We start from the raw sequence: 24,290 nt of genomic DNA on the forward strand, positions 1-24,290 counted from the left end.
GTGTAAGGTGATATCTCATTGTGGTTTTGATATACATTTTCTTGATAATTAGTGATATTGGCTACTTATATATCTTCTTTGGAAAAATATTTATTTAAATTATTTGCCCATTTTTAAATTGTTTTACTTGTTCTTTTTTCCCCTTGAGTTAAAATGAGTTCCTTATGCATTTCAGAGGTTAACTCTATCACATATTTGGCTTGCAAATATTTTCTCCCATTCCATAGTTTGACTTTTAATTTTCAGAGTTGTTTTCTTTGATGTAGTCTCCCTTGTTTATTGTTGCTTTCATTGCCTGCATTTTTGCAGTGCTATTTTTTAGGATTGTATTTTCTATTTCTGTGAAATGTGCCATTGGAATTTTGATAGAATTGCATGGATATTTCACACTGATTTTGATGAGGTAAGACTTTCATCTGTGGGTGGGGTTAGGGTGCTGGCTGGTAGAGTGTGACAATTCAGCTTCAGGAAAGGCCCAAGTGTGTAGTCTGTCTGCAGTTCTGTTAGCTGAGATTTGGCTTGCTGAAACTTATAGTCCTCAACAACCAAGGCTGTGGATGTCTGAAAAGGCAATGAAGTCTGCTGGCATTTTTGGCAAATACCAATATTTGGGTCCACTGAACATCAGTGACAGGTGACATTTTCCATATGACTTCCTGAGAATGCAAAGCTTAGCTCAGGGGTCTTTACTTATGTCATGGAGTATTAAACCCAAAACACCCTTTTTATTTTGCATTCACTGTGTTTTCTCATAATGATTTCAGTAATAAGCATTTATAACCAGTATCATCCTGGCCACATTATAGGATGACCATTGGAAATGCCACTTTCTCCAAGAATAAAGGAAGGGAAAATTCACTTTTCTACCTACCAAATTGAATTTTAGATCATTTATAAAAAGGAAAGGAGAGTTCTTCACCAAAATGCTGTCATGCTTGTTTATTCAGCAACTGTTCATTGAGAGGAGACTGGGTCCCATGTGTGCTGTGTGTTGTGACTATAACAATACCAGTGTCAAAATATGTGCACCAGAGGAGGAAAAAAAGAGTCTAGAATCATTAATTACAAAGAAAATCCTTTGATTACAGCTGTGGTCAATGCTTCCAGGAAGAATTCAGTTTTAAGGAAAGCATGTGGTAGGCCAGAGGCTGAGGGAAAACCCCAACTTACTTGTACTGAGAAAGGGATCTAAGTTACTGAGCCCTAAGTTATAGAATAAAGAGACCCTTTCTGTGATAGCTCTCTTGGCCTCTTCAGTGACAAAAAAGGAAAATAAGGGAAGTCTTAGTTTGAAGAGAATGAGGCCAGTACAGGTAATTCGTATATATTAAATGAATTGAGGCTATTTAAACACCATGGAAACACTTCCTTTGGACCAAGTGATCAGAGAAATTTCTTAAAATTTGGACTACTTACAGCCCAAATACTTGGATATTATTTAAATATCTACATTAGTAGACCTAGGCTCACTGAATATGAGTGATGTTAGGTTGGGGTGTCAACATTTTAAACAAACTTCCAAGGTGATTATAATTACTCTATAATTGAGAATGTTTGCACTGATTTAAATTCTTGTGATGGTTAGACTTCCCAAATAATCTCTGTGCCCTTTTACATTTTTTGCTGAATCAATTCTGGAATTGCATCACAGCCAATTTAATGCCATTGGTCAGACACTTGGAAGAAGCAAGGAGCCAACCTAATTCCATGTGAAACCGAAATCCTCACAGAGAGGAACAGTGAAATGAATAGGAAAATAAAACGTGAATTTGAATTCTGGCTCTGTCATTCAGGACATATGGCCATGAAAAATAATTTTCCTTCTATGATTCTGTTTGCTTCTTCATAAAATGATCAGCATTTTCCAAATTTCAGACACTACTTTCAAAAATAGTACCACCTGTAACATTAAGAATATTTTAATAATTACTTAGGGGCTAGGGAGATAGCTCAGTTGGTAGAGTGCTTGCCTTGCAAGCACAAGGCCCTGGGTTCAATCCCCAGCACCCCCCCCAAAAAAAAAAAATTACTTAAGTTCAATTTGAAAAGCAACAGTATGTCATTTCCACACGTAGAAAACTACCACCATTTATCATAATTAGAAGTTACAACTATAAAATATGTACAATATAAAAATTAGAGTTCTATCACTGATGCTCTAAAATAACATCATCCACTGTTAATGATACTGTATTATACTTTGGGAAATAGTGAATTAAATGACAGCTAAGGTAATTTTTCATTTTATAGATCTACATATTTATTGGAGTTATCATGTGAATGGAAAGAAGAGAGTCCAAACTTATGAAGTAATTTCTGAAATATCAACCTTCATGATTATCAGGCAAAAATTCCATAATAAAAGTTATGAAAAAGCAATGACTCTCCATCCCAAAGAAATGGTCTTAAATGCTACTCAAATATTTAATTAAACTCTTATATCAAGTATACAGTTTGAAACAATGCTTTGTAACATCTGCTAGCCTCATTTGCTCTTTCAAACCTTTAAAACTAAACTGGAATTTAAAAAAAATTATAGTTTTAGCAGACATGAAATTCTATGTGAGTTTACAATACACATATTGTGCTTTCTTTAGGTTATTGTGTGGTGGGGTTGGGGGAAAAGTTGGGAGATGGGTGTTTGTGATGATAAATTTGAGGGTGGTACCATCTAAAAAATACTTTCTTGTTTGTTCAAGCTGTACTCCAGGGTCTCATCCATATTGCTTATCTTTGAAGTGAGTGGATTCTGCTATTAAGATTTGCCACAGTGATTATTATCAAAGGCATTTGTTGTGGTTATGTGTACATAACATCAACATAGCTGATTCATTCAGTAGGGAAAAAAAAAGAAACTATTACAAAGAGTGACAATTGAGTGCTATGATCTTTGTGGTATATATTTTGTCCTTGTTGAGTAGATTTCTCTCTCTCTGCTTCCTGGAGTCATGTTTTGTGTTGCTTTCCTCCACCTCTCTTCCATTATGATGTTCTGCCTCACCGTGAGCCCCAAAGAAGGAAGCTGGTCATCTATGAACTATGAACTATGAGCCCCAACTTTTCCTCCTCTAATTGTTTCCTCCTCTAATTGTTCTTGTCAGGTCTTCTGGTCACAGCAACAAAAAATCTGACTAAAACACTGTGAGACTGATTGATCTTTTTGTTCACTGGTGGTAGTGAAGTAAGATGAACACAAACTCATCTCATTTGGATGTAGTGTTCTACTCAACAAGAAGGAAGATTGTCTTCTCTACTGGGAAAATGGTAAATCAGTCTTTTGCTCTTTCAGTGACCTATGATGAGGATGACCAAGATGATGGAATGCAAGTTTTTTCAAAAGTTGTAAAAGGCTAAGAACCCAAAAAATCGTGTGTGTGTGTGTGTGTGTTTGTGCTTTGAATTCCATGAAAGAGAGAGCAAGATCCTTTGGTTTGATGATAACTTGTGTCGGATATTATCAGGCTACACTGCAGCCTTGTATCAGCATGATTAATGTGGAAAATACTCAGGGTTAAAACACTCAGTATGCTACTACTAAGATTAAATGAAAGCAAAAAGTCTTGTGATTTGATCAAATTATTTTGTGTTTCAACTAGAAGAAGTAATAAAAAGGTGATTTTCATGAGAGACATTGATGGGTAATGTAACCAAATACTTGAGAATGCAACCATTTAATTCCAGGTAATGTGATGTTTTCTTTACCTTCACTTATTCATTCTCTGGTGTTCTTTTCTCTATGTAGATTTGAGTTTCTGACATGTATCAACTTGCTTCTCTCTGAACGTCTTTTAATATTTCATGCAAGGAAGGTATACTGGCAAAAAATTCAGGTTTTGTTTGAGAAACTTTCTGCTTCTTTTTCACTTTTGAAATTTATTTCTCATGGTCTAAAAGTTTGGGTTGGTAAAGTTTTTTTCTCAACACTTTATTTCACTTCACCATCTTGATTGCTTGTTGATGTCTGAAGATAGGTATAACATAATTTATATTATTTCTTCTCTGTAGATAAGCTATTTTCCTTCTGGTTTCTAACAAGACTTATCTTCAATGACCTGAAATTTGAACATAGGTATGCCTAGTTTTTTTAAAACGTATGTTCTTTATTTTGGCATTTATTTGCTTTGTGTTCTCTGACCTTTTTGGATCTGTGGTTTGGTGTCTAACATTAGTTTTAGGTAAATTATTCATTATCATTTCAAGTGTTACTTCTGTTTCTTTTTCTTCCCCTTTTGGTGTTTCTGTAATGTGTATATTACACCTTTTACAGTTGTTCCACAGTTCTTGTATATTCTTTTGTTTTCTCTTTTAGTGTTTTTTCCCTTTGATTTTCATTTTGGGAACATCTATTTTCATGTCCTCTCAGAGACTTTTTCCTCAATCATATCTGGTCTATTAATGAACCAGTCAAAGGTATACATAATTTCTCTTAGGGTGGTTTCAATCTCTAGGATTCTTTTTATTTTTCTATGAACCTACTTTTTTCTGCTCATATTATCCATCTGTACTTGCATATTGTCTATTTTTTCCGATTATAAGAGCATATTAATCATAGTTCAAAAAATTCTTTTCAAATTATTTCAAAATCTTGCCATGTCTTAGTCACTCTTTGCTGAAGAGGCTATCTTTTCTCCTGTGCTTTGTTTGTATCTTGTGACTTTACTGAATTTGCTGAATTGATTTATCCATTTTTAAATGGAACATTAGGATTTTTTTGTGAAATGATCATGTCATTCGCCAACAGGGAGAGTTTAACGGCGTTCTTTAGTCTAAGTCAAGTCAACCCTGCTCTAGTTTGGTTATCTCTGTGAGCTTTCTCTTCACTTCATTTCTGTGCTTTTATAGCTTAAGTGGGTCTGTTATAAGTAACATACTGTTGGATCCTGCTTTTATTAATCCATTGAGCCATTATTACCATATTGTGAATTGTTTTCTGTTTTTCTTTGTTCCTTTCTTTCTCTCCTGTTGTCTTCCTTTGTGACTTGATGATTATTTGTATGGGTATTGTTTGATCCTAGAGATTTTTTCTTTGTGGTTACCATGTGACTTGCCTAAAAGGTCTTACAGGTATAGCAGTCTATTTTAAACTGATAACTTTTATTACATGTAAAAGTTCTGTACTTTTGCTTCCTCTACCACAAAATTTATATACCGCAATTACAGACAGAATTAGAGCATTCTGAATTTGACTATATATTTATCTTTACCAATGAGTTTATATTTTCTAATGTTTTTATGTTGTTACTTTAGGTTGTTTCATTTCTACTTGAAGAAATCTCTTTGGCATTTATTCTAGGTCTACTGGTAATAAGTATCCTTAGCTTTTGCTTGTCTGGGAGACTTTATCTTTCTTGGTCCGAAGGACAGCTTTGATAAATATAGTATTCTTGGTTGGCAGCTTTTGTCCTATACTTTGACTATATCCTTTCAGTCTCTCCTGACCAGTACTAGTATTCTGTTAGAAATCCATCAGTAGCCTCATGGAGGCTCCTTTGCATGGCATGAGTCATTCCTTTCTTGCTGCTTTCAACATTATCCTTACCTTTGACTTTTGGCAAATTGGTTACAATGCATCTCAAGGAATATAGCCTTTGGGTTGATCTTGCTTGTCTTTCTTTGGGCTTTGTGATTCTGGATGTTCATATCCCTTTCAAGATTTGTGAAATGTTTGGTCATCATTTCTTCAAGAAAGCTTTCTGCTTTTTCTCCCTTTTTCTGGAATTCCCATAATTCATTCGTTCATTTGCTTGATGGTGTCTGATAGGTCAGGTATGCTTTCTTGTCTTTTTTCCCTACTTTTTCTTTTCATTTCTCTGTCTGATTGCCAATGACTTCTTGTGCTGACTCCTTATTCTTCATAATTGAATCTGCTGTTCTAGCTCTTTTTCATTGATTTGTCAGTCTGTTATTCTGTTCTTCAGCTACAGTTTTCTCTCTTTGTGTTTGTTGTTTATATTTTTTTGTTAAAGTTCTCATTTTGTTCATTTATTGCTATTCTGATTTTGTTCACTTTAACCTATGTTGCTGTTTTACATTTCACTAAGTTTCTTTAAGTTGATTAGTTTGAGTTATTTGTCAGGTAACTCAGGGATTTCCATTTCTTTGGAGTTAGTTACAGGAAATCCATTAATTCTCTTTGGTGGTAATATGTTTGCCTACTTCTTTGTGATATGTATAGCCTTGTATTAGTATCTATGTATTTGAAAGAGCAAACACTTCTTCAAGTCTTTTTTTAAAAAAAATTAATTTTATTTGTTCTAATTAGTTGTACATGACAGTAGAATGCATTTATACATTTTGATAGATCATACGTAGAGCATAGTCTCTCATTTTTCTGATTATATATATTGTAGGATCACATGGGTCATGCAGTCATACCTGTACATAAGGCGATAATTTTTCAAGTCTTTACAGACTAGTTTTTGCAGGTGAAGACTTTTTCCAATTGGGTCTCTGTCTTGATGTAATTGCTACTAGGATCACAATTGAGTGGACTCAATCTACTCAAGTAGATTACTTGGTCTCTGATGGATCCTGTGGTTGTGAGGCCTGTTATTTAAGGCTCAGACAGTGTGGATTTTGTCTGGTCACTGGGCATCCAGGACCTGAATTAGTAGTGTTGGAGCTGGGACAAGGGTCTACTTCAGGGTCAACAGTTATGTCCATAGACAGAAAATTTGCTGCTAGGTTCACAGAGAGTTGTTTCTTCTATCAGATACCTGGAAGGGTTCTCACCAGTGTATTATGTGTGTTTTGGGGCAGGCAGGACCAGAACAGAGTCACAGGGATACTTCTGGGAGTACAGTTGAGACTGTAGTCTATAGGTCTGCCTCCAGGTGCATGGGCACATGTGCTTCTTGCTGTGCTCCTAGGAGCTGTTTTCTTGGGTTGCCTTAGGATCTGCAATCTGATTGAGACTGTCAGTCTAGTATCCAGGGGGATGAACAGGCATGTCTCATGGTGGTTTCCTGGGCAGGCAGAGTTGCTCCTAACCTGCAGCTGAGAGGGGCTGGAGCCTAGTTGCAGGGCTCTTTCAGAATCTAGGATAGAACTGAGAATGGCAAATCTGCCTCCAACAGATTGGACAGATGTGTCTCCTAGTGGGTTACTGTGCAGGCAGGAATGTTCCCAGACTATGGCTGGGAGGGGTTGGAGCTAGGTCACAAGTCATTTTAGGATCCTCAGCTGGAACCAAATTTGGCAGGCCTATTACCTGGGACCTGGGAAGGAGGAAAATGACTCATCCTGGGTTCCATGGCAGGTAGTGCTGGTGTCAGGATGAAGGCCAAACAGAGCAATATCTAAGACCACAGGCATTGTAAGAACTTTTGGTTCAAATCTATTCCCAGTGATGTTTAACAGAAAGGAGTACCTTTGTTTAAAAGACATCTCCCATTTCATAGTCTAAACTTCTGAAGAGAAATTATCCTCAGTGTTACTTAAATTCTCTATAGAATTTCTTCTCTTGCTTAAATTCCCTCTATCAATATTCATTTGCTCACCTTTTAATGGTTGACTAGGAGGAGAAATAGAGAACCATCAGGAACCTGTGTGACATGTCATTCTTGTGAACTGTGGAGTTATTCCAATTAACTAGCCAAGTAGCTAACATTCTCCAAGTCAAATCAGAGAAATGGAAAGCAGTAGCATCTATACTGCCAATAGGGGCAATTTCTAATCCAAGTTACATCAGTTCTATTATGAGTTTGGGGGTAGGTCAATTCTTTAGGCAATTATATCCAGGAAACCTAATCATCTTTATTCAGCACCAGCTGCTGTAGCCCATTATATGTCATGTCATATATAACACTTCAGAAATTGTGCAACTTTGTCCAATCGTCTGCCTCTCCTTTCCAGGGCAGAAATAATATTTGCAGCAGAGAAAGAAACAGGAAGGCTCTGCAGTGGTAGCGTGGGACATTGTCTTCTGGAGACAAAAATACAATATATGAGAAGTTTATCTGATTTTGAATATAAGCCTATATTTTACTTAAAACTGATTACATAAGCTGAGCCAATATCATTAGTTTATCATCAACCCATTATGACTGTGACTTTAGTCACATCCATAGGTCTCCAAGGAAACAAGTGACAATTTCAACTATGATCTATACACTTTCCAAATGTAGATTTCAAATCCAGATTTCCGTCCAGAGTTCTATGTGCATTTATGTCCAATTGCCAAATGGACAGCTGTGGCTTCTTTCTCTCTCTGTATGATACGTTTTCCTAACCAGAAACCCAAGAGAGATCCTAGACATCTCCCTCCCTCTTCATATTCAGTGGGTCAAGTCTTCTAGATTTGGCCTTCTAAGTATCCCTGTATTCTCAGCGTCCTAACGCAATCCTTCTTCATGTTTCATATGGCTTCCTGCAGTAATCTCCTAAGTAGATTTATGGGTTTTAGTTTTGCTCACACACAATTCCCTCTACAATAAAGCCAGATGGATCTTTAAAAAATGATTATCTGATCAAGGCATTTTACTGCTTAAGTCCTTTAAATCGTTTTTCTTTGCTTTCAAGATAAACACCAACTCCGTGATGCAGCATGCATTTAGACATTTCATGATTTGGCCTTGTCTTTGTCTCTAGTCTCATATATCTCTTCTCACCCTAACCCACCCTCTCCCTCTTCAGCCTCTGTTTTTATAAGTAATAATAGTTAACATCAATTGAGAACTTACCCTGAGCTGGAACTCTGCTAATATTATATATCAGTATTTTCCAAACTTTACTAATGATGCATATCACCTGGGATCCTTGCTAAAAATACAGTTGCTGGTCCTCATCCCAGACTTATTGAATCATAATCTCCAGGGAATGATCTGGGATGCTGTCTTTTTTCTTAAAAAGAAAAGGCACTGTATGCGTGACATCATCTGAGAAACTTGGGAAAACACTGCTTCATATAAACTTTCATTTAAAAATATAATGAAAGAACTGTTATTTGGTCTCATTTATAGGTAGAAAGAAATGAGGCTTAGTGGGGAAAGACATGGTTAAATGATTGCCATCATTATGTTTGAACCTAGGCATCCAACCCTAGCATTTACACTGCTGCTGTGGTCTGCTTTCTGCTTTTCTCATTTAGCAGTCAACACATGTCCTGTGTTTATTCTCGACTATCTGTGCCTTTTATGCTTTAATGGGAGCATAAGAGACACAGATAATAGTTCTACTTGGAAAACTACCATTAGCCATCATAATTCAATTCAGATTGAAGGTTTCCTGGAGCCTCCTTGTTCTGGCTTGGTTGCCTTTCTATGAACCACCCTGTTAATGTGGCACATCATTATCTACATCCTTATCTGATTCCTTAATAGACTATAAAGAGGCTTATTTCAAGAGCTTCTGTATCCTTATTCTAGGAGAGTGGCATATTCCACTGTGTGTGATAAATATCTGCTAAAAGAACAAAAATGTAATGCTGTTTGGAAAGTGCCTGGAATTTAGATGCTTTGAATAGATGAATCTGGGGTGACCCCAGTAAATTATTTGTTTTGAGGTATTATTGAATGCTGCCCTTTAGAACTAGGTCATTCCACCATTGAACTCACCTATTTTCATTTTAGGAGTATTTGAGGAGAGATTGGGAATCCAGCCCATTCCTTTTCAAGTTCAAAGAAATCAAGCTTATGTTACACACTGCAGTGGCCTTAGTCAAGACCATATAATAGGAAATGACACCGAAGTCCCAGAAAGGGACAGTGTTATAATAAGGAGGAGTCTGGGCTAGTGATGTAGACTAAGTACTAGAGTTCAGAGTGTCAGAGGGGTGTTCTGACATGGGATGAAGATGCTCTTGATCCAGACTATGGTGCCAAGGAAACTGGAGAGAGTGTGAAGCTAAATTAAAATATGAATGGAAGCAATGTTTACATGTGGTCTTGAGGCAACAGGTAGTGCCCTGCCATGGTGGCAGTGATTAAGACTTTTAGAACAGGAGTCTTGATTGGGTCCAAATACTATGGACTATAAGCTCTCTGTACTACCAGGATTTCAGCAAATGCTAAAAATGAGGCTCCCCTTGTGTGAGGGGTGAGGGACTGGGTTCAGCAGGAGTGGGAATTCCATTACTGTTTTCCACCACTAGGGTAAGGCAGTGGTCCTGAAGGAAGCCTCAGAGTAGAGGGTGACAGACATGGAGCCCATTCAGGAGGACTGTTTGTATCTTGGTTTTTCTCTTCCCAGTTGTTAGCGGGAGGCAAGGAATGAGAACAATCCATGCACAGGAGTAAGCAATGCTGGTGGTCAATGGGAGTTTTGTGTGGGGTAAGAGAAATATAGGGAGATAAGATTTTTTTCTTTTAATTTGGCATACTTGGTTTTGCTGTCCTAATTTAGGTATTCCAAAATAATGCTGAGATCACAAACTGGAAATTTGGGTCATGGAATTCTATTTTAAAAAATGAATAAAAGACCCTTGAAAATATTCTTTTCCCAAGACAGTCATAAGGAGTCATGAAAAATAAGACTTCACAGGCCATAGAGCAGAAGCATGTTTAAGAAATTTTATTTGAGGCCCAAGTTTTATTTGAAGCAAAAGCTCTATTAAAAAAGAACTATATTTAAAGATATGTTTCATTTGATACAAAAACTATTTGTAGGCATTCTGGAGGCACTTACAGTGAGCTAAAGAAATTAGAGTCTAAACATTCAATAGGACAGAAGGATGGATTTACTTGGGGAAGAGGTTATATTGCTACACCATCTAAAAGGCTGACGTTGAGTAGAATTACAAGCAAAAGTGTATTGTGAGGGAGTTACATGTTCAATGCTAAATTGATATGTGAACGATACAGATTGTGTGATCTTTGAATAGCCATGACTTACAAGTGCAGTCATGGGAATCTTATTAAAATTAGAGACACAAGAGTCAGTTCCCGTTCTCCACGTGCTGTCTTAAGATGCGAAGCCTTGACATCACCACATCCCAGTCGGCGTAGGCTCCCTCCAGATGGCGGGTTATCTCGGTTCCTGCTTCATAGCTACGTCGGCCGTGAAGTAAGCGCCAGTTATCGAAAGTAATGACGTCACCTAAATGAAAGATTTTTTTTTTTTCCATTATGAATCATTTGTGTTTAAATGATTTACAAAGCAGGCAAATACAACAGGCAAAACACCACTGCTACTCAGTTCCTATCAAGAAACAGTACATTTATTTCCTTACCCAAAACTGCACATTGACAATCACTCTAATCGACCTCTGGATGCAAACTGCTTCAGTCCTTGATATTTCAACCACACTGCCTGGTAGGCTCCTGTGGGCACTCTAATAATTCTTACTTGGAAGATTTTCTCTGTGTAAAGCTTTTGTATTGTTTTTATTGGTTGTCACCTATCTCTTAATTAGGAATCACCCCTGCCCAGTTTAAGAGTTTCAAATCATTATAAAGATCGTGACATTCTTGTTTTGTCTTTTACATTCCCATTCTTTTATGGACATTATTTTTAAGATTCATAAGATACATAATGGTTGGGGGCATGGTGGGGGTAAGAGAAGAATGGAGGAACTTTGGATTATGCGGAGGGGAATGAGAGGGTGGCGGGGGCGGGAGTATGAAAGATGATGGAATGAGACAGACATCGTTACCCTGTGTAATGATTACACCAATGGTGTGAATCTACATTGTGCACAACCATAGAAATGAAAATTTGTACCCCATTTGTGCACAATGAATCAAAATGAAGTCTGTAAAAAAAATAAAATAAAATAAAAATAAAGTCATCTGAAAGCAAATAAAAAAAAAGATTCCTAGAACTCTAAGAGAGAATTACCCTTTCATGTATGAGAATATCAAAGCTTCAACAAGTTGAGAAATTTGCCTAAAGCTACATTGCCTTTGAATGGTGAAACCTGGATTCCAATTATTTTTTCCCCTCTGCAGTGTTTCAGTTCACAGTTTGCTGCTCTTAAAATTAATCTGCTATGACTGCGTGACAATGGGTTTATGGTGATTTCTAGGATTTTTATTATGCCAAAGTTTAATTTATAAAAATAATTTCCACCATGCATGAGATGGTGCACTCACGTAGTCTCAGCTACTTGGGGGTCTGAGATGGGAGGATCCCTTGAGTCCAGGAGTTTCAGACCCAGCTGGGAAATAGAGCAAGACACTGTCTTGAGAGAAGTAAGAAAAAGAGATAAAGGAAAAAGTAAAGAAATAAAAAACTATTACCGTAAAATGATTCTTCCATTTGGCCAAATCAAGAGCAGAGAGGAAATTATGCCTTTTACTATAGATAACGAAAGCCTCAAGTTCAAGAGATACATTGTACAACATGGTGCCTATAGCTAATATCATATTCTTGACAATAGCCAAGAAAAGAGACTTTGTGTTCTCACTGTAAAAAAATCATACCTATGTGAGATAACTCATATATTCATTAGAATGATTTAGCCATTCCATAATATGTCCACACTTCAAAACAACATGTATATGACAAATATATACAATTCTGCTTGTCAATTAAAATAAAAATGAAAAAAGGCTGAAGTGTGGTGGCGCTTCACCTAGCAGAGATGGTCCAGAAAAAAAAAAAAAAAAAAAAAATCAGTGCTTTTTGCACTTAATTATTTCAAGTAGCTAGGGTACTCCAAGTACTATTTTATTTCAGGCAATACTATCTCTGCCAGTAAGTCTCATGAATAAACATTGCTTAAGTATTTTAGAATGAGCATCATGAGGACAAATTTGTCTACCAGGACAGGAGAATAAAGTACAAGGGTCAGGTTGTATTGATAGGCTATCAGGATAGAAAATAGAAAACACGGGTTGTAAGATCAGGTACAAGGTTTCATTTGGCCTGGAGTTTGTTTCAAGAAGCAGAGGTGGGAGCCAGGAGTCTGTTGTTTAAGCACATCAGCGGCTCACCAAGGTTCTGCTGTAAAACTGTTCTGAATTTCATTCTCCATGGATGGGTAAAGCTGGAGAAAATCCAAACTTTTACTTGTTTGGAAAAATGTCCTTACTGACCTGGATTCATCTTGAAGGTAAACTTGTTTTCTTTGCTGTTCATGAGGTCAACAAACTCCTTTAGAGCAGCATAGAAAGGCTGAACTCTTTCCACAGGTACATCAAATATCGTGTCTCTAGTTGGCATTGTTGAAGTTGATGCGAACCACTTGGCCTTTGTCATCTAACCTATATAAGAGGAAAAGTTAGCATATAATTTATGACATATATATTTACATTTTTAAGGGTCATACATGTAAAACAGAAGATCTTAAGTATACCTGTGGATACAATGTAGTCCTTTATATTACATTCATTCATTTAATTAGTGTTTTTAAAAATCTCACTGTATAAATGCTAGGAGGCTTCTAATGAATTAAAATGTTACTGAGAAATTCCAAGTCAACATTTTGTTGTGCTTAGTGAAATTTATCGGTGTTATTTAAACTAGGCTTTACTTATTAAAATTTCATGCAACAAGTTTATAGGTCAGGTTACTTTTGTATTTCATCTAATGGGGTCCTTATTAAAATCTCATGCAACAAGTTTATAGGTCAGTTTTTGTATTTCATCTAATGTGTTTTCTTGGGGGAGTGAGGCAAAGAAGAAAGTTTTATTCTTTAAAAGTTTGAAATATGTGGTTCTTATTCAATGCTTAGTTTAGGGATGGGGAAAGTGAAAAACAGAAGAGGACTGGCTTGAGATACTTTCTTCCTATCTACACTATCTATACCACCTGTCTTGGTCTGGAGAATTCTAGAAGATTGGTATTGTATTTCACTCAGTGTTGTATTCCCAACTCTCAAAATAAAGCCTGGACATAACACGTGGTAAATAAACATTTGTTGCATATGCAACTCTGCATATTTTTCATGTTTTGGGGAAGTACTAAAGTCTTTTTAGTACTTTAGAAGATCCTAATGTTGTGATTTTTCTACCCTTTCTTACAATATGGATTATGATCATGACAATGCAAGATAATACAACTTTTAATGTAAGAAAAGGTAGCAACCTTTCTTGGATTTGGACTATGTTGGTTATAATTAGCAAGACATGGACATCACCTACATACAGAGGCAAAAAGGGGAGATCTTTCTCTCTCTCTCTCTTTCCATGTGCATGTGTACATGCTTTTGGTTTTTAGCTTATTGGGAAGGTGAACTTTCAGTCAGTCCTACAGTGCCAAACAACTACAAACTTTATCTTTTCTTTCAGTAGAAACAATAGCTGTGAATGAAAATAGGAAAGAAAGTTGTCCAGGATGGTGACATATTGCTTAGTATTACTTGCAGAAGGGTCCCCAGCAGACAAACCCAAAGGGTGGTAATGGTAGCCAGCAGCTGAGTGGGCACCTGGAGATCAGACCAAACAAATTGTCCCATGTGCTAGGGCTTAGAGACCTTGTGTTGGGGTCTGGGCTGCACTTAGCTGACTGGTCACACACAGTGAACAATGGTCAATGTCAGGATATAGTAGGAAGGATGCAATTGACTGCTGGAGAAGACATTATTCTGAGAATTGAACAGTTAGAGGAAGTGTATGGCTGAAACCTTAAAGATCAACTTGAAGTGCAAAACTGGATCTTAGTAAGTAGAAAATTCCTGTACAGGACAACAGAATGAAAGGAAGCATCTAATGCAAGCTTTCATGCTGAGAAAGGGTAAATCATCATAAAAGATGAGAATAACTAGCTATACATTTAGCTGAGAACAAAGATATTTTAAAATAAACCAGCAACAAGATGACGGTGAACCAGTCAAAGCAAAGCATCATGAATGATGCCAACAAGAATCCTGAAAAAGGGCCATATGTCAGCTCCACAGTCCCGGTTGCTGCTGTGAATATTTTCCATTAGTCTTGCTGGGAGGTGGGATGTTTTATGGGCCTTCTTGCTTTTGCTGGGGGAGTGTCACTATGGTATTTTCTATTTCATCCCATTTTATGAGGGGATCTGCTGGAAAAAATTATTTCAGACTTCAGAAGTAACTTGACTCATATAACTGATTATATTCTTTCTTTGCTTTGGTTGCTAAGTTGGACCTGAAATAGAAAACTATTATCAGTAAATTATTAGAGTTTATAAAATGAAAATTATAGCAAACTCAAATTGACTCTGCATTTTCAATGATAGGCATTTTGGTAGGGGCTTCCATTTATTAACTCTAGACTTCCTACTTCATGCATAAGTTCTTCATAAATGGCAGGTATTTATTTTATTCTTAGAAGAGAAATTGAATCAGCAAGGGCAAGTCATTGAATGAGTGGTTGCATAGCTGGTAAGTAAAAGACTTGTATTCATATGACTGAATTTGCAATCAATAGGATTGATTAATTCCACTATTATTTTTTGCACCAGTTTCTTCATTAATTTATTTATTTTTGTTGTATTGGATTGTTACAAATTACTTTAGCAGCCTTAAGGTCTCTTTTGTACTAGGAAGGACATAAAAATTTCAAAAGAATTTAAAGTTTAAACACAAGAAAAATTAACCCACTCAGGAGACCGAAGTCCTCTTTAACTGAAACCCTGGTTTCCTCTCTTGTTGTTAAAAATATATTTTAAATGGATTAATGTTAAACACTTGATTTTTTCCACTGTTATCCCTGAGACCTTGCAAATGGCCACATTTTGGATTGTATTATAAAAAGTATCAAAGCCAAGTCATGATTAGTTGATGAACATTCAGTTAATCTCACTCAATAGCTAAGTTCTTACTTCACTTCTTCTGCAGAATCTGCAATCATTTTAGGTCTCAACAAAATTTCTATTTGTCATAGATTTTTAAAATTTAAATGAAATTTATTTCAACCCCTGCATAAAAACATAAAAATTACACATATTAATGGGATAACATGATGTTTTGATACATGTATATGCATGTGTAATGTGTATGGGATTAAAGTTATCTATCTCCTGATGATAAAATGATAAAAGTTCTCATTTTAAAGGTAATGTTTACATAACTAAAACTGTCATAGTATAACTAAGAAGCTTGTTATTTCTTCTCTTTTTCACCTCAATGACTGAGCTCTCAGAGAACTCTCTGAGTTCTCAGCTTTATTTTTATTTAGACTATATTCCTGATGATTATCTTTCCATCACACCTTTCATTCAAACTATCAGGAAAATAATCTTTCTCTCTGAAAAATATATAAAAAATATATCCTTTTCTACATGTCCACTACTGTCACTTGGACCACTGATGTTCATCTAGGAGGGAACCCAGCAATAGTTTCCTGCCTGGTCTTCCTTCTCCTGTCCTTGCTCTTTTATACTATGTTCAACACAGCAGCCAGAGGATCTATTTAAAACATAACTAAATTTATATAAATATGAATGTCTCTCTTTTGGTCAAAACCTGGTGATAGGTCCCTCCTTCACTCCGAATAAGAACCTAGGTGTTTATAGTTATTAACCGTGCTATGTATGAGCTGACCCCATCTGACCTCCTCTCCTAACCCACTTCCCTTCTCTCCACTCTGGCTGTTTCTTGAACTCTCTAGACGTGTTCTTGGAGCTTTATTAGGGCCCTTACTCTAGCATTTTCTAGAAAACTCCCTCACTTCTTTAAGTCTTTGCTCAAAGCTTTCCCTCACTATACTTTTGGATGATGAAAATTCAATCCTTGCCAAGTTCTACAGATTCTCTTAATCTTTATCTACTTTTCCTTTTTTCCCTCCTTAATCCTGTAATAGTGTTTAACCTTCATTATGATTTGCTTGTTTCAAAATTTCAGATTCTCCCCTTCCCTACTAGAATGCAAGCTGTGTGAGGGCAGGCGTCTTTGTTTTGTCCATTGGCATATCCCAAGCCCTTAAAAGAATGTCTGGCCTCGGCAAATATTTGTTAATGAATAAATGAAGTCTGTACATACACATAATGGAACTGTGTGCTACAGATCTGATTATCTACTAAATGAATTTATTTCCATACTATGTGACTTTTTCTCTTAAAAGAAGACTAGAAACTCAATTCTAAAATTGGAAACACCCCGAAATTAATTAAAGTCAATTTGAATATACAATATGCTAGAAACACAATCTAAGATAATTCTCAAACAAAAGGATAAATTATAGCCTTAGTGAGCACTTGGAAAAATCATGATAAAATTGTTTTAAAAGAAAAAAGACACAAATATTCTATGTAGGGAATATAGGATCTTTGTCCACTTAAGCATCTTTTGAGGGAGACTCTGTTTCATTCTTAGTTCCTGCAGTTCAAATGAGGCTGACCCTGCTGTACAGATGAATATGCGGTCCAGGCATGGCCAATTGGAATCTGCAACCCTGGCTGCAGTGGTTGCTTCAAGGATACACTTAGACACAAGCTGGACAAGGAGTACTCTACCTTTGTCACAATTGTGCAGAAGTAAGTACTGTCCTTGTACTGCGACTATCAGCTCCAAGGGTAGTGAACACTTGGAGCTTCTGAGGATCATCTTTAAAAAGGAAGTCAATATGGGGGTGGAGAAGAAGAGGGGCGGGGAGAAATTCCAGATGAGAGTGTGTAACTCCTGGATCTGCCCGTTTTGAGTTATGTTCTTTCACTTTGGGGAAAAGTTTTCTGACTAGTACAATCGCATTGACTAAGAATATGTAGAACTAAAACTTTTAAAATGAAGTGCACATGAAGTCTTAGTTTTACTCTAATATTAAGAATAGATTAGTTAGGGTGATTTGATAAAAATATTCATTTAACTGTGGGAAGGTTCTTTTTTGCTTCTTTGGCTTAAAAATATAGATTAAATAAAAATAGCTTTGCAATTCATCAAAGCATCCTATTGTTTAAGCATTAAATAACAAAGAGTTTGCTGTCAATTGTTTTATTGCAATGAGAAATTCATAAATAGTACTCACTCTATAATTTTGTGTTTAGATTGTACAGAGAAATCACAGTAATCCACTCCAATGTCTGTAAAGTCCACAAAGGTAGAGGACAAAATTTGGAATGCCCGAGGATTTTTTTCCTTGAGCTTTTGGCACACATTAAACCCATCTACAATTTCTGAATCACCCCCTGTGACTGTTTGTTTTATGCAGTGCAGAAGCTGAACCTGTAAGAAGAAATGGAAAAATAGAGTTTAAAATAATAGCATTTTACTATTTTTGATTTAAAGATTCAAAAAGATACATATGGAGCAAAATTAACAAAATGCCTCTTTATATCTGTTCTCTTATGTCAGCAGAGAAAGAGGCTGGGGACAAAAAAGTTGCTTAGAATTAATACTGTATAGTTCAAACCTGTTACAATTGAAGACATGGGCAGATGCATGACAATGTTCACTAGTAAGCAAAAGGCACAGGTCATAAGAGCTACAAGGGTGCACTCTTAATGTTGGAGTAGGCAGGAAAGGCCAGCAGGGGAGGTGTTGCTTAAGTTGGGCAAAGAACAATGGGTAAGATTTGGGATGTGCAGACTAGACTGAGAGTGCAAACAGGGACAGAGCTGATGAGTGTGCAAAAAGTGCACAGTGCACTGGGTAACAAACAGTTCAGCTGTGACAGAGGGTCATATATGGAAAGAGAAGATCAGGTTGAAACTAATTAGGGCTTCATGGAGAGTTTTAAATGTCAGAAGAATAATTTATATTCTTTATGTTGGGAATTATTGAATGAGAAAGCAACATAGAACTGACTTGAAAAACATTACTCCAGTGGTGTTAAAGTAAATGAATTTTTGCTGAGGAGGAAATAAGCCAGACAGTAGCTACTTGAGAGTCTAAGGCCATAATACAGGTGTAAAGATAGGAAGGGATAGGATAGGAAAGACATGAGGGATGGGTAAGCCACAAAACACTGAGAATGAGAAAGCATAGCTATTAAGTACTAAAGAAATTTATTAAGATTTTAGGAAAAATGTTTAACATTATTTCATTTTGAAAAGCAAATCATAGTAAAAATTTAAAAATTCTTTTGAGTGGAGATTTTCATTGGTTTTGTGACTCTTTTTGGTAAGTCAGCATGAATGGGTGATTTTGAGTATCTAAATTTATATCCTGGTTTTCTGTTTGAAGAAATACATAGCATTGACTTGTAAAATCTTCATTTTCATTGAGTGAAATGAATTAAAAAAATTGTCTGATGGAGTTCTCATAGAATGAAAGAGACAAATATGATCAAATGCTCAGACTTAGGGGGAAACCAGTATTAGTGAAAAAAATATTCATTTAGTTTGGTTTGTTCCACATCTGACCTGGAATAATGATGTCCATCAGAAATTTTTAACAGTTTATTTGCTGTCTAATAAAGTAATCACCTGGTTATTGTGTGCTTGAAATGTAGTTAGTGTGACTGAGGAGTTGAATTGTGAATTTTATTAATCTTAATTTAATTTAAATTTATTTTATTTTTATTTTATTGTAAACAAATGGGTTACATGTTCTTTCTCTGTTTGTACATGGCGTAAAAGCATACCATTTGTCTAATCATAAATTTACATAGAGTAATGATGTTTGGTTCATTCTATTATTCTTTCCTTCCCCCCACCCCTCCCACCCCTCTTTTCCCTCTATACAGTGCTTCCATCCTCCATATGTGCCCCCCTCCCTAACCCTAACTCTAACCCTAACACTAACCCTTCCCTCCCCCCATTATGTGTCATCATCCACTTATTAGCGATATCATTTGTCCTTTGGCTTTTTGAGATTGACTTATCTCACTTAGCATGATATTCTCCAATTTCATCCATTTGCCTGCAAATGCCATAATTTTATCATTCTTTATGGCTGAGTAATATTCCATTGTATATATATACCACAGTTTCTTTATCCACTCATCAATTGAAGGGCATCTAGTTTGGTTCCACAGTCTGGCTATTGTGAATTGAGCAGCTATGAACATTGATGTGGCTGTATCTCTGTAGTATGCTGATTTTAAGTCCTTTGGGTATAGGCCAAGGAGTGGGAGAGCTGGGTCAAATGATGGGTCCATTCCAAGATTTCTAAGGAATCTCCACACTGCTTTCCAGAGTGGCTGCACTAATTTGCAGCCCCAACAGCAATGTATGAGTGTACCTTTCTCCCCACATCCTCGACAACACCTGTTGTTGCTCGTATTCTTGATAATTGCCATTCTAATTGGGGTGAGATGGAATCTTAGGGTGGTTTTGATTTGCATTTCTCTTATTACTAGAGATGTTGAACATTTTTCCATATGTTTGTTGATTGCTTGTAGATCTTCTTCTGTGAAGTGTCTATTCATTTCCTTAGCCCATTTGTCGACTGGATTATTTGAATTCCTGGAGTAGAGTTTTTTGAGTTCTTTGTAGATTCTGGAGATTAGTGCTCAATCTGAAGTATGATTGGCAAAGATTTTCTCCCACTCTGTAGGCTATTTCTTCGCATTGCTGATCTTTTCCTTTGCTGAGAGAAAGCTTTTTAGTTTGAATCTATCCCAGTTATTGATTCTTGCTTTTATTTCTTGTGCTATGGGAGTCCTGTTAAGGAAGTCTGGTCCTAAGCCGACATGTTGAAGATCTGGAACTACTTTTTCTTCTATAATCTGCAGGGTTTCTGGTCTGATTCCGAGGTCCTTAATCCATTTTGACTTTAGTTTTGTGCATGGTGAGAGATATGGGTTTAGTTTCATTCTGTTGCATATGGATTTCCAATTCTCCCAGCATCATTTGTTGAAGAGGCTATCTTTTCTCCATTGCATATTTTTGGCCCCTTTGTCTAGTATGAGAAAATTGAATTTATTTGGGTTTGTGTCCGTGTCCTCTATTCTGTACCATTGATCTACCTTTCTATTTTGGTACCAATACCATGCCGTTTTTGTTACTATTGCTTTGTAGTAGAGTTGAAGATCTGGTATTGTGATACCCCCTGTTTCACTCTTCCTGCTAAGGATTGCTTTAGCTATTCTGGGTTTCTTATTCTTCCAGATGAATTTCATAATTGCGTGCTCTATTTCTGTAAGGTACGTCATTGAGATTTTAATGGGAATTGCATTGAATTTGTATAGCACTTTAGGTAGTATGGCCATTTTGACAATATTAATTCTTCCTATCCAAGAACATGGAAGATCGTTCCATCTTCTAAGGTGTTCTTTAATTACTTTCTTCAGTGTTCTATAGTTCTCATTTTAGAGGTCTTTCACCTCTTTTGTGAGATTGATTCCCAAGTATTTTATTTTTTTCGAGGCTATTGTGAATGGGGTAGTTTTCCTAATTTCTCTTTCTGAAGATTCATCACTTATGTATAAAAATGCATTGGATTTATGAGCATTGATCTTGTAACCTGCTACTTTACTGAATTCACTTATGAGTTCTAAGAGTTTTCTGGTGGAATTTCCAGGTTCCTCTAAATATATAATCATGTCATCAGCGAACAGGGATAGTTTTGAGTTCTTCTTTTCCAATTCGTATCCCGTTAATTTCTTTGGTTTGTCTAATTGCTCTGGCTAGAGTCTCAAGAATGATTTTGAACAGAAGTGGTGAAAGAGGGCATCCCTGCCTTGTTCCAGTTTTTAGGGGGAATGCTTTCAGTTTTTCACCATTTAGAATGATATTAGCCATGGGTTTAGCAGAAATGGCCTTTACAATGTTAAGGAATGTTCCCACTATCCCTATTTTTTCTAGTGTTTTGAGCATGAAGGGGTGCCGTATTTTATCAAATGCTTTTTCTGCATCTATTGAAATAATCATGTGATTCTTGACTTTAAGTCTATTGATATGGTGAATGACATTTATTGATTTCCAGTTGTTGAACCAACCTTGCATCCCTGGGATGAAACCCACTTGATCATGGTGTACTATCTTTTTAATATGTTTTTGTATGCGATTTGCTAAAATTTTGTTGAGAAATTTTGCGTCGATGTTCATTAAGGTTATTGGTCTGAAATTTTCTTTCCTTGATGAGTCTCTGTCTGGTTTAGGTATCAGTGTGATATTGGCTTCATAGAATGAGTTTGGGAGGGTTCCCTCCTCTTCTATTTTATGGAATACTTTGAGAAATATTGGAATGAGCTCTTCTTTAAAGGTTTTGTAGAACTCGGCTGAGAACCCATCTGGTCCCGGACTTTTCTTTGTTGGTAGGCTTTTGATGACTTCTTCTATTTCAGTACTTGAAATTGATCTATTTAAATTGTGTATGTCCTCCTCGTTCAGTTTAGGCAATTCATATGTCTCTAGAAACCTGTTGATGTCTTCGAAATTTTCTATTTTGTTGGACTATACACTTTCAAAATAGCTCCTAATTATGTTTTGTATTTCACTCGTGTCTGTTGTGATATTTCCTTGTTCATTCCGAATTTTAGTGATTTGGGTTTTCTCTCGTCCTCTCTTTGTTAGTGTGGATAAAGGTTTATCAATTTTGTTTATTTTTTTGAAGAACCAACTATTTATTTTTCAATTTTTTGTATTGTTTCTTTTGTTTCAATTTCATTGATTTCAGCTCTGAGTTTAACTATTTCCTGTCTTCTACGACTTTTGGTGCTGGTCTGCTCTTCTTTTTCTAGGGCTTTGAGCTGTAGTGTTAGGTCGTTTATTTGTTGAGTTTTACTTCTTTTATTAAATGCGCTCCATGAAATAAATTTCCCTCTAAGTACTGCTTTCATAGTGTCCCAGAGATTTTGATATGATGTTTCTGTGTTCTCATTTACCTCTAAGAATTTTTTTAATTTCCTTCCTAATATCTTCTCTTATCCATTCATCATATAATAGCATATTGTTTAATCTCCAGATGTTGGGATAGTGTCTGTGTTTTACTCTTTCATTTATTTCTAACTTCAACCCATTATGATCTGATAGAATACATGGTAGTGTCTCTATCTTCTTGTATTTGCTAACATTAGCTTTGTGGCATAATGTATGGTATATTTTAGAGAAGGATCCATGTGCTGCTGAGAAGAAAGTGTATTCGCTCTTGGTTGGATGGTATATTCTATAAATGTCCGTTAAGTCTAAATTATTGATTGTGTTATTGAGATCTATGGTTTCTTTGTTCAGTTTTTGTCTGGAAGATCTGTCCAGTAGTGAGAGAGGTGTGTTAAAATCACCTAGTATTATTGTGTTATGGTCTATTTTGTTTCTGAAATTGAGAAGGATTTGTTTGACATACATGGATGAGCCACTGTTTGGGGCATAGATGTTTATGATTGTTATATCTTGGTGATTTATGCTTCCCTTAAGCAGTATGAAATGACCTTCTTTATCCCTTCTGACTAACTTTGGCTTGAAGTCCACATTATCGGAAATGAGGATGGATACTCCAGCATTTGTGCTGAGTCCATGTGCATGGTATGTTTTTCCCCATCCTTTCACCTTTAGTCTATGGGTATCTTTTTCTATGAGGTGAGTCTCTCGTAGGCAACATATTGTTGGATCTTTCTTTTTAATCCAATCTGCCAGTGTATGTCTTTTGATTGATGAATTCAGGCCATTAACATTCAGGGTTATTATTGAGATATGATTTGGTTTCCCGGTCATTTGGTTCATTTTTTAAATTTTATTTATTTATTTGTTTGACACTACTTGGTTCCTCCTTTATTTGACAATTCCTTTAGGATAATTCCTCCCTTTGCTGATTTGCTTCTTTGTTTTTCATCTCTTCCTCATGGAATATTTTGCTGAGAATGTTCTGTAGTGCTGGCTTTCTTTTTGTAAATTCTTTTAGCTTTGTTTATTATGGAAGGATTTTATTTCATTGTCAAATTTGAAGGTATGTTTTGATGGGTATAAGGTTCTTGGTTGGCATCCATTTTCTTTCAGAGCTTGGTAAGTGCTGTTCCAGGCCCTTCTAGCTTTTAGGGTCTGGATTGAAAAATCTGCTGATATCCCTATTGGTTTCTCCCTGAATGTAATCTGGTTCTTTTCTCTCACAGCCTTTAAAATTCTGTCTTTATTTTGTATGTTAGGTATTTTCATTATAATGTGCCTTGGTGTGGGTCTGTTGTAATTTTGTGTATGTGGAGTCCTATAAGCCTCTTGAACTTGATTTTCCATTTCATTCTTCAGATTTGGGAAATTTTCTGATATTATTTCATTGAATAGATTGTTCATTCCTTTGGTTTGTTTCTCTAGGCCTTCCTCAATCCCAATAATTCTTACTCTGGCCTTTTCATGATATCCCATAATTCTTGTAGAGTCTGTTCATGATTTCTTACCATCTTCTTTGTTTGTTCAACTTTGTTTTCAAGGTTAAATATTTTGTCTTCAATGTCTGAGGTTCTGTCCTCCAGATGTTCTATCCTACTGGATATGCTTTCTATGGAGTTCTTAATTTGGTTTATTGTTTCCTTCATGTCAAGGATTTTTTTTGGTTTTTTTTTTTAATATCTGTAACTCTTTATTGAAATGATCTTTTGCTTCCTGTATTTGCTCTTTTAATTGTCGATTAG

The 24,290-nt window shown here is 36.1% G+C and overlaps 1 protein-coding gene across 4 annotated transcripts in view; it reads right to left on the bottom strand.

Moving 5' to 3' along the window:
* The window catches only part of BBOX1 (gamma-butyrobetaine hydroxylase 1), a 112,507-nt gene that overhangs the window by 20,955 nt on the left and 67,262 nt on the right, over nucleotides 1-24,290 (bottom strand). For all 4 annotated transcript variants that reach the window (XM_079101868.1, XM_079101867.1, XM_079101869.1 and 1 more), the window contains one exon: nucleotides 17,811-18,007. In XM_079101868.1, coding sequence (XP_078957994.1) covers nucleotides 17,811-18,007 — 197 coding nt within the window. The remainder of the gene's footprint in view (nucleotides 1-17,810; nucleotides 18,008-24,290) is intronic.

This window comes from Sciurus vulgaris (genome assembly GCF_902686455.1).
Source record: "Sciurus vulgaris genome assembly, chromosome: 11".
Taxonomy (NCBI): domain Eukaryota; kingdom Metazoa; phylum Chordata; class Mammalia; order Rodentia; family Sciuridae; genus Sciurus; species Sciurus vulgaris.